General features: G+C 42.7%; 1 protein-coding gene and 1 non-coding gene across 3 annotated transcripts in view; one reads left to right on the forward strand and one right to left on the reverse strand.

Moving 5' to 3' along the window:
• MDH1B (malate dehydrogenase 1B) overlaps positions 1-11,380 on the reverse strand; it is a 30,357-nt gene that overhangs the window by 17,722 nt on the left and 1,255 nt on the right. For both annotated transcript variants that reach the window (XM_049711924.1, XM_033429193.2), the window contains exons 2-5: positions 8,075-8,187; positions 4,351-4,485; positions 4,017-4,159; positions 1,394-1,890 (exon numbers count right to left, since the gene is read on the reverse strand). In XM_049711924.1, coding sequence (XP_049567881.1) covers positions 1,394-1,890; positions 4,017-4,159; positions 4,351-4,485; positions 8,075-8,187 — 888 coding nt within the window. The remainder of the gene's footprint in view (positions 1-1,393; positions 1,891-4,016; positions 4,160-4,350; positions 4,486-8,074; positions 8,188-11,380) is intronic.
• TRNAG-UCC (transfer RNA glycine (anticodon UCC)) lies at positions 2,973-3,045 on the forward strand. The gene has a single exon. It is a non-coding gene; the product is annotated as a tRNA-Gly (tRNA).

Raw genomic sequence — 11,380 nt, forward strand, 5'->3', positions numbered from 1 at the left:
TTCTCCTGGAATATTTCTCCCTGATGGTTTTTCTAGTTGATGTTACTTTGTTTAACTCTGTCTTTGTCGTTGCCAACTTCCTCCTTACTACTCCACTGACAATTCCACTTTAACAGCCGTCCCTCTAACATTTCCCTTTTTTTGTCCCAACTTGTCTCCACTTTTCTTTTTTCTGCTGCTCCTGTGCTTATTGGCTTTGAATACAGCAGGGTTTAGAAGTTATGGTACCACCAGACCTACAAGAGAGCAGCTTTCTGGTTGAAAGTGCCTGCCCTGTTTTAAATTTAGTAACACTGCCTCTTCTTGACCCTTTCATCAGTGTATCATAGATCTTTTGTGAGAAATCAGTATCTACACATATACATATAAGGTTGATAACAGAGATAAAATGATTAGGAAATGTTTTCCTACTGAATAATTTTAGTATCCATTTGGCTGAGGTATGCAGTGACCCTGGGGGTAAGACACTAATGATTTGTATGCAAGAATACCAGAAGTTATGGTCCTAGGGCTTTGCCCTAATGTGTTAGGGGCTCACCGAAGTCCCTTATAGCTCTGACTGAGAGCATTCTAGGCTCTCATTTCACTGTCTTCCCAATTTTGCTTGATGTCATGTCTTGCACTTCCTGGCATTCTAAATGGACTTCGTTGCACCTGCTCCATCTAAGGGCACAAATAGCTAAAGTCTGTCAAACATGACAAATATTTTTAGATACAGCACTCCCCTTTTAGATACAAAAATCCATTTTCTGATTCTGCCTCATCCTCCTATAATTTTGACCTCTATAAGTACAAGGATTATTAGAAGCAGAAACTGATCAGATAGCACAATCACCTTAACAAGTTTACTACCCTTGCAAATGTTTACCTTGTGTCGGGCACTCCTCCAAGCACTTTAGAAACATTATCTCTTTAAATCCTTGCATCAATTCTGGGATGTAGGTGCTATTTACATCCTCATTTTACAGGTGAGGAAGCGAGGCACAGCAAGGTTAAGTGATTTGCCCCAAGTCACACAGGTGGGAAGTGGGGTGAGGTCACTTTAACAGAGCCCTGAGTATTTTTTTAAAAAACACCGATTACATTGGTTGACGGGGGCCGGAGGGGGGGGGGAAGGAATATTAAGTTTCAAATTACTACTTGAAAAATAGAAATCTTATTATTTAAATATTTGTTTCTTAATTTTTAGAATGATGGGAAAAGATCAGCTAGTCATAAAAGCTAGTAGAAAGAAAATGCACAGTAGCGAAATCACACAATCAGAAGTTCTTGGCCTCTGCTCCATACTTTCTAGTCCAGATATCCCGACTGATTTTAGAGGGGACAGTGTTCTTCCTAGCTGCTATGAAATCACGCTGTTTAAAACCAGACACGGAAACGGGAGCTCACTCACATGACGGAGTCGTTTTCAGTTTTCTGGCCAGCTCCGCCTTCGCTTTGCCTTCTACGCCCAAGGCCACAGCGATAATATTGTGGGCGAAGTTTGGGGCGTATCTCATAAGCAAAGACGTTTTGAGATTCACAAAGGTTTTTCCTCCCACAATAATTCTGACGGAATCATGAGCATTTTTCTCAATCAGGGATCCGTAGAGGTGGCACAGAGTAGCCCTCCTTCGGATGCAGTCTTCCAAACTGTACACCTCCTTGTCCACGTGGTCGTCGAGGAAGATGATCACGTGGGCCTGGCGGAAGGCCTCCTCCGCTTGGGTGCAGAGGGACACACTCCGCAGGAAGGGCGACGCCAGGTCCTGAGCCTCCTTCACAAGGCTTGTGAGTTTCTCTTCTGCCTGCTTGTTGTCAAATAGGTTTATGCAAATTTCCATATGCGGTCCAAACACTTCACCACTTGTCAAGATGGGAATTAGGTTGTAGCAGGCAGGAGCCGATGCACTAATAAAAATGCAAAGCCGATTACGAGTGGTTAAATCTTTTGCTCCTTTTCAGGCTTTATTCTTTTTTTTTTTTTTAAAGTACCAACCATGTATAGAAGTCTTTTTTTTTAAAAAAAAATAGATTTATTTATTTTTGGCTGTGTTGGGTCTTCATTGCTGTGCATGGGCTTTCTCTAGTTGCGGCGAGCGGGCGCTCCTCTTTGTTGTGGTGTGCGGGCTTCTCATTGCAGTGGCTTCTCTTGTTGCAGAGCACGGGCTCTAGGCGACCGGGCTTCAGAAGTTGTGGCTCACGGGCTCTAGAGCGCAGGCTCAGTACTTGTGGCCCACGGGCTTAGTTGCCCCGCGGCATGTGGGATCTCCCCGGACCAGGGCTTGAACCTGTGTCCTCTGCATTGGCAAGTGGATTCTTAACCACTGCGCCACCAGGGAAGTCCCCAGGCTTTATTCTTAATAGATATTCTTCTGCACGTGCATTAATAGGGTGATTTAAAATATTAAATTGGCATACACAGCTGCACAGACATTTTTAAGGCTAGAAATCAAAAGTAGAAAAAAATAATTCTCACTGCTAACTTCTTGCTTTGGCCATCTGAAAACAATACCAGAGTAAGAAATGTACTTGTTTATAAGGCTTTTCAAATTAAATAGAATAGGCAGAAAGCAAAATTTAAAAGAACTGTGTCATATTACTGTATATTACTGTAATTACGTGTTACTGTAATTACGTGTTTATATTCTTTTTAAAAAAAGATAAGGAAATCAGTTTCATTTAACCATAACTCTTTTCTATTTTGTACCCTTATCTGCAAAGTAATGACATCTTTTAGAAAGGTCTATTTTTCCAAATCCTTATAAAGAAGCCTAGGATCAACACAGGCGAGGTATCATGTATCTGCACCCACAATTCAGCTACTATTTGAGTACACTATAGCTTGGCTGATAACTGAGAGCCCTAATGACCCCTGAGGGGGAGTTTAGAAATGCATCTGGGCATTTTTTCACAGTGGGTTTGGAGAGAGGCGCAGTGGTGTTTTCAAGAGCATCTGTACCATTTTAATCCTTTAAAAATATCTAGGGGCTTCCCTGGTGGTCCAGCGGTTAGGACTCTGTGCTTCCAATGCAGGGGGCCTGGGTTCGATCCCCGGTCGGGGAGCTGGGTCCCGCAGGCCACAAGGAGGAGCCCGCATGCCGCAAATAAAGATCCCGTGTGCTGCAGCTAAGACCCAGCGCCGCCAAATAAATAAATAAATATTAAAGAAATTCTAAAGCAGATGTAATATTATTAAATCTGAGTGTAAAGTTCATGTACGGTTATTACATCATTCTCAGTTCTTTTCTGCACTTGAAATCTTTCATAATAACAAATAATTTTTCAGATGAGCCTGTATATTAGGATACACACATAGATAGTAAGAAGGGCAGTGTGAGAGACAGATTGAGAGGTGGGGAAAGGAAAGGGGGAGGGAGAGATAGAGCAAGATGGACAGCAAAAGGACAAAGAGAGAGACAGAGCACAGAGATAGAGAGAAAAAGCAATGACAAACATCGAATGTGTCCACCCACCACTGAGAGCGAGAGTGATGAGAAAAAGTGAGAAGGGGTAAGAGTGACGGGGGTGAGGTTAGAGAGAATGAGTGCAACATGGAAGAGCTAAGGATGAGGACAACTCTAGCAAGTGGGAAAGAGGAAGAGGGCAACAGTCAGGAAGATGGGGGAGGGAAGGAAGGAAACAAGGGAGAGGGAAGGAAGGACAGTGAGGCGACGAGCAGGATCGTATGAGCAGCAGACAGCATGAGACACACAGAATGAGGGCAGGAGAGCTGGAGACGGTTATGAAAAGTAAACACCTTTGCTATAAAGTTACTCTTAGATTTAGTATGTATGTGTATTATATGCATATTACATACACATTGAATCTATATATAGTCTAAAACTCATACATGGGGCTTCACTAGGGGATATATAGGCATATACATATATTACATATCTATAATATTTGTATACATACACACAAATCTCACACTTGACACCCAGATATTCTTCCATCATGTAATTAATCCTACATCACTGTCCTTCTAAACATAAAACGTCAACCTCACGAATCCTGGGATTTGACGGTCCCACCTGGTGATCCAGACCTGCAAGGGGTTGATGAGACCTTTCAGGGCTTCTTTCTCCAGCTCTTTTTCTATGTGTGCCCCCAGGTTCTCTTGAGCAACTGTCTTCATCAGCTCAGTTGTCATGCTAGAGGTGACACCATAGTAAAGCTAAATATTGGGAAAGAAAAAATCAACACCAGAATAGCTGACAATGGCTATAATGGAAAGTTCTTGTTTAAAGCCCAAATAGAGTAAAAAGAGAGCTGAGAGAATACCTTAGAAAGCAAGACATTGGAAAAATATAATAATAGGAGAGAACAATAATGTTTTAGACAGATAAATCAACTGAATTTGTATACCTGGGCATGTTCTAGGAACTCGTTATATCCTCCCAAAAGCAAACCCTTTCCTCCACGATCCAACAGCTCTCTCCAGATGATGGGGGAATTTTTGTGACTCCACTTATTCTTTTTACACAACTCTTTCAGCCACTCCTATTGAATGATAGAGTCCATGAGAAGTCGCACATTGAATCTGCCTTGGAATTCAATTCAATGCTTTAGAGTTCAAACGTTAAAATACTAGTTTTTTTTTTTTACTACCTCTGTGTATACATAATAAAATTTAGATATCTTTAAACTGTAAAATATAAATATAGAAATAGTGATGAGTTGAGTAACAAATTAATCAAGTAAGAAAGAATATTCTTCGAATTCATCGACCAAATAAAGGTACTGAATGTTGCTCTCTTTCCTGAGTAGACCTGAAGTGCAAGGTTTTGGCTTAAAAAAGGAGCCGAGTTTTCCAACTCAAATGGTCTTCTGTATGAGATGTCTCTGGTCTTAGGGCCATATAAATTTGATATTGCTTTCCAAATATGTGAGTATAGTTTATATTTTTTAGATTGAATTAATGAGCTAAAAATTATCTGGGGACTTCTGATAATATTTACTAGAAAAAGTTTAAATCATCATTATCTGGTCTGTGTACACCAGGCCTTCCAATGACAATATCTGCATAGAGACAGAATGCAACATTTCTATGGGTAAAGTACATGGCAACATTCTTGTCTTTGGAGGAATGTATCATGAAGCTACCTTACAAATGAATTTCCCTCGTTGATGTTTCCCCCATGGCCTCTCTAGTCACAACGTAGCCTGACCAGTGAAATACTGGGAATCTAGAAGAAAGAGGCTCTACCTCAAAGGACCTTCAGCAGCGAGCAGGGCATGGTGATGTCCTGGCAGGAGCTGGGAGAATATGTACAGGACTGGACCCTGAGGGTGCTGAAGCAAGAGTGGAACATAAAGCTGGACAAGAGAGAATTTCTCAAAATGAATCACTCTTCTACTATTCAAGAGTATGCACCCTGACAAAGACCTCAGAAGAGAGTCCAACATGTTGCTAGGATGGCTCTTCAGAGCTCGGAGCAAGGGATGAAATAAAGTGGAAATGCCAGAACTGTCATGGAAGACCATGGAAGAAGGGATGAAAAAGCTTAGAAAAAATGGGCTCGCTAGAGTGGATATGCTATGACGGAAGGCTGGAAAACTATTGGTCACCTATGTTCTCTGGAAGGGCCTGGAGGACACTACATTCACCAAAGTGACAAGGAATGCACTGATGAGAGGGGTCTCAGCATCACTGAGAAGCCTGGTGTGGCTGTCAATTCTGGGCCATGGCTGTTAAACGACATGCTGTTATAGAGCTGGGCGCCATGGCAATTGGGATGATAGAATTCTGAAATAAAAGAGGACGGGGGGCAGTGCCCACCAGAGAACGTCTATTATGACAGAAGCACTAAGCAACCCAGCAGTAAGATAACTTAGACAGCTGAAGGCACAATGGGGACATGAAAAAAGTTAGAGCTTATGCAATGGTCTGAGAAAACAAGCTATCACTCATCAAAGCTGACCTAGCCATTGCTGCTGCCATTAACAGAGATCAACGCAGACCTCCTGTTAATGGCACTATCCCTCAAAGACAACAACCAGCCTCTTGGTGGCAATCTGATCACATTGGACCCCTTCTACCCTGGAAAGAGCAGTGATTCACCTTGATTTTAATCAACATATATTCTAGATAAAGAATTGCCTTTATTGCTTGTAGGATTTTGGCCAGCACCCTGTTCAAGACTTTTCAAAATATTTAACCTACCAACATGGGATCCTGCATAACATCACTTTGAACCAAGAAACCCATTTTAAAGTAAACGATGTATGACATTGGGCATGAAACCAGGGACCCACTGGCCCTATCATATATGGCAACATCCAGCAGCATGATAGAGGGATGGAACAACACACTGAAGATGCATGCACCAGCTTAGAGACTGATACCTTGCAAGGATGGGGTACCATCTTTCAGGATGCAATATATACCACAAATCAATAGAGTTTTGCCCCAATAGGTCGAATACATGAATCCAGGAACCAAGGATGGAATTAAGAGTGACCCTGCTTACCATCACTCCCAGTGACCCACCCAGGGTGAGGGGTGCTTCTATCAGGAAGAGTCCCATTAAACTTTAATCTATGGCTGCCACATGGTCACTTAGAGCTCCTGTGCCAAGAGATCAGCCAGTAAGGAGAGGAGTTACCATCATGGAAGGGGTAATTGCCCCGTTGATCAGGAGCACGTAGGGCAGCTATTACCCAATGTTGGCAGGAAAGAATGGTTGGCATCTAGGTAACCCATTGGGGCATCCTTGGTAGTGCCTTGTTTAATTTTGACAGCACATGGACAGGTGCAACAGTCATATCCTGAAAAGGGAATAGAGACAAGGGCCCAGGCCCCTAAGGATACAGGTGTAAGTCACCACCACACCTAATAAGTCACCTGAATCAGCAGAGGGTGAGGGGAATCTACAATGGATAGAAGAGAAGAAAGGTGATGAGTCAGTTATGGTGCTGAACGATGTGTAGCGCTGAAATGATGTGCAGCGGAGACTATTATTCACTTAACTTCCTCTTATAAAGTTTCCCCGGGGAGAGATGCCAACCAGAATCTGGAAGAGCTGTTCCCAGATGGTGTGAACGTATTATATGCAGCATGTGGATCCAAAAGGCACAACTGGTGAACTAGCAGATCCTGTCACGTGTAGTCCCTATTCCTCCTTCGTGACCAAGGCACTCATTCCCCCTGCCACGAGGCGTATTGGCTGTTGATGGCTCAGTGCTGAGTCTCTCTCTGGAAACTGACCTCAGCCAAAGGATGTTCCCTTGCCTAAGGTTAAGTCTCTTCCCCAGGGCAGCCCACATCCTCTGACTGTTAGCTGCAGGAGAACAAAAGCCTGGCCTCCTTGCCTGTTTGGGGGGGTATCTTTGAAGGGCCATCCCAGCTTCAGAGTTCCCTGCAGGGCTGGCTGAGCCCTTTGTTAGAGCTGTATGGCAGTTCAACTTCCCCCATTGCCCAGTCCTGCTGCCCTCATTCCTTCTAAGGATGTTGTTCCCAAGAACACTCCCCAGTAAAGGAAACTCCTTCCCCCAAATTTCCATCTAAGTCCCAAAGAAGGGTGTGTCAAATAAACAAGTCCCTCATGTCATTAGAAATCAATATGAAGGAGAATTGAAAGTTAAAAAGTGCAATATACGGGCTTCCCTGGTGGTGCAGTGGTTGAGAGTCCACCTGCGGATGCAGGGGACACGGGCTCGTGCCCCGGTCCGGGAGGATCCCACATGCAGCGGAGCGGCTGGGCCCGTGAGCCATGGCCGCTGAGCCTGCGCGTCTGGAGCCTGTGCTCCACAACGGGAGAGGCCACAACAGTGAGAGGCCCGCGTACCACAAAAAAAAAAAAAAAAAAAAAAAAAAGTGCAATATAAGCTATGTGGATTCTTGGGGGGAAAATACCAGCCAAATTGATTCTACTTACTGGTTAGGGCCTCATTTGTTCTATTAGGTACTAGGAAAAAAATATAAATAATGTTTTGAGGCTGATAAGTCAGGACTGATTTTACTAATATTAAAATATCAATAGTACATGAACATTCCTGGAAAGCTATCTGATACACTAGCTAATATTTAATTAAATCAGAACACATTTTTCTGTGTGTGTGAGTTTAACAAACTGTAAAGGCCTCTTACCTCCCAAACATCAGGATGCTGTGTAATTTTATGTATCCGAAAATCAGGAAGATTCTTTTGTAAAAGATCTGCCAGAAGTTCTGCTTTAGCATAATATGGGCAATCTGCTCTACCTAAAAAATTCAAATTAGCAGTATTTTCTTTCATCACATGGAAATTATCATGTAGTTACAAGTATTTGTCATATAATTACAGAATTAATCACACAGTTACAATATAATTTATATAGAGCTATAGCGTAAACTGCCATAACATAAACTTTTGATTTTTATTATATTGGCAAAATAAAATGACTTTCATAGGAGATCAGCATCATTAGTAATAAAATGTGGAAAGGAAAAAAGACTTGAATATTTATTCTCCTCCAGTGCTGTATTAGACCTCACTTCCTCTAAGAGGCTGCCAGGCTACTAATTAAGCATGAACTACTCATAATGAACTACTCATTAGTAGCTACTAAAAGGCAAAGTGTGAAGTGAGGAGTGGTGGTAGAATCACATGTGGACTTGCTATGTGTGCAGAGAGTACTGGGGGAAGGAGAAGTGGCGGGAGAGAGAAGAGTCTGGCTTAACTTATTTTTTCTGGCGTGGCTAGGTGATCCTGACCTTACTAGAGAGAAATCATGGGTGAGAAGTTTAAATTATAAAGCGCAGCTGGAAGTATCTGTAGTATATCTAAGTGGATATGACCAGCAGGCAGCTGCACCTGCAAATCTGAAGAGCAGGCCTTCTGTAATAGCTTAGGATACAGGTATTGCAGGCATAAACACAGAGGAAGTGACAGCCACTAAAGTTGGTGGGACTGGATGTCCGGTAGAGTAGGAGGGGCAGGGGCCAAGGGCAGAACCCTCTCTATAGCCTTCTTCCCCGATTACTCCCAATTCACCAGTTCTTCAACCTCCCGGTGACTTCTAAGTCATCATCCCCTCTCAAACTCCCCCTGGCTATTAGCCTCCCTGTTTAGTTCAAATCCATGACTCATGAATTCAGACCACTCTTCTGGTTCATGTCTGCAATTCTCTTGCCCCACTGTGCTTCTGGCAAGTAAGCCTGGTAAAAGGCCCCTTACCCTGAATGAACCCAGTAACTTGCCTTTTCTGTGCCTGGGTTTCATGTACTTGGCACCCCTGGATAAACATGGTAGAACTAAGCAGAGCGGTACCATTATAAATACATGGTCACCAGTCTCAACTGGCCCTCAACTCTTCCTGGAGATCCCTCTGTTTCCCTGGGCAGCACTCTCTTCTGGTCTCTACAATTACCATTCCAAACTGCCTACTTCCTTCAAGCCCCTTCCTTCTCTCCAATATTTTTCTGTACTATCAGAAGACAACAGAAAACTCTGCTTTCTACTTTACGCAAACTAAACCAAATCATACAAAAAGGCATCAGTTGGGAAATCCCCCAAGCTCCTGCCATCAAACCTACTAGCCTATGTGAATTTGGATTCCTCCTTTCCTTCTTTCTTCTATTCAGTGGAAGAGGGATCCTACCTCTTATCCAGATACAATCTCACCACTTATGCTCTGAACACCACCCTCTTCCACCTCCACTGGTTATCCCCTTTTTCTAGCATCTTAGCTGTTTCTAATGGCCTGTTTCTACCATAATTAAAATATACTCATTATGTTTATGTTTCTCCTGTCCTGAGAAACAAAAAGCCCCTTCAGTCATTGCCTTCTACCTGCCCTTTTCTATTAAAACTTGAAATAGTTCTTGAAATAGTTCTCTACACTTGCCATCCCCAGTTCCTCACTTCCATTGATTTCTCATGCCACTGCAATCTGGCTTTTCCCATAATTCTCTAGAAGGTCACCATGGACCTCCATGTCACTAAATCCAATGGATACTTTTTGATCCTTTTCTTGTTGACCCTTGGTAGCATTTGTCTCCCTTCAACTCTTGAAATACCCACTGTGGTGGGGGCATTCTTCAGGTTTTCTTCCTACTTCTCTGGCCACTCCTCATTACACTTTTAGGTTCCTATTCCTTTATTAATGCATTAAAAGGCTAGCATTCTACAAGGCATCTTATCTTCATACTCTATGATCCTTCCTGGATAATCTCCTCCACTGCTTTGGTTTCAAGTAGAAATCTGTATTTCCAGTTCAGAACTATCTCGTTATCTAGATGTCTACACCGTCCTGTATTTTTTCAACTCCTTCTAAATGTCTCATAGGCACTCAGCATGTCTATGACAGATTTTGCCATCACTCCCCTACTAAATTTGCTCCTTCTCTTATGTTCTTTATGTTCATCTACCCAGTTATTTAAGAGTATTAACAGTACCCAGAGTATAAAGCCTACTCTTCTGCTTTTTTTCAATGACTTCCCATCTACCCAGTTATGCAAACTACTGCTTGGGAATAATTTTAACTCTTTCTTCTCCCTTCCTTTCTTCCTCCACCTAGTCAAATGTCTAGTTCTATAGATTCTGCTCCCTAACATCTCTCCAATCCATTCACTTCTTTGCATTTCCATTGCCCACCTTCCTAGACCAGGCCACCAGTATTTCCTTCCTGGACTACAGTACCTAACTGGGCTCTGGGCATCCAGTCTTTTTCTTCTCACATTGTAGCAATAACACTGAGATAAAATGCAAATTTTATTATGTATCTCCTTCCAAAAACCTTCCATGTACTTTAGATAAAGTTTAAAATATTGAGGGCTTCCCTTGTGTTGCAGTGGTTAAGAATCCACCTGCCAGTGCAGGAGACAAGGGTTCGAGCCCCAGTCCAGGAAGATCCCACATGCCGCGGAGCAACTAAGCCTGTGCACCACAACTACTGAGCCTGCATGCCACAACTACTGAAGCCCATGTGCCTAGAGCCCGTGCTCTGCAACAAGAGAAGACACCACAATCAGAGGCCCGTGCACTGCAATGAAGAGTAGTCCCCACTCGCTGCAACTAGAGAAAGCCCGTGCACAGCAACAAAGACCCAATGCAGCCAAAAATAAATATAAATACAAATAAATACATCTAAAAAAAAATTGAACGTGGCTCACGAGAATATACATTATCTAACTCTGGCCTTAACATATGATAGTCTCTTCCTTGTACTCTATGCTCCAACCCTACTAAATCTTTTTCAATTTTCTGCTTATTGTATACTCTCAAAAATCACCAAACTAGCTTTCCTCATTGCAGCCCCACTCCCTGCTACCCGTGCCTAATTTACTTTCCTCCTCCCTACTTATTTCCTCTCCGATAGGTAACACTCATCTTTCAGGACCCTGATTAAAAAATCACTTCTTCTGGGAAGTCTTTGCCTAAGAAAGGTCCCCTGCCACTGCCCCTGCTCCTATA

Source organism: Orcinus orca, chromosome 7 (genome assembly GCF_937001465.1).
Source record: "Orcinus orca chromosome 7, mOrcOrc1.1, whole genome shotgun sequence".
Lineage (NCBI taxonomy): Eukaryota > Metazoa > Chordata > Mammalia > Artiodactyla > Delphinidae > Orcinus > Orcinus orca.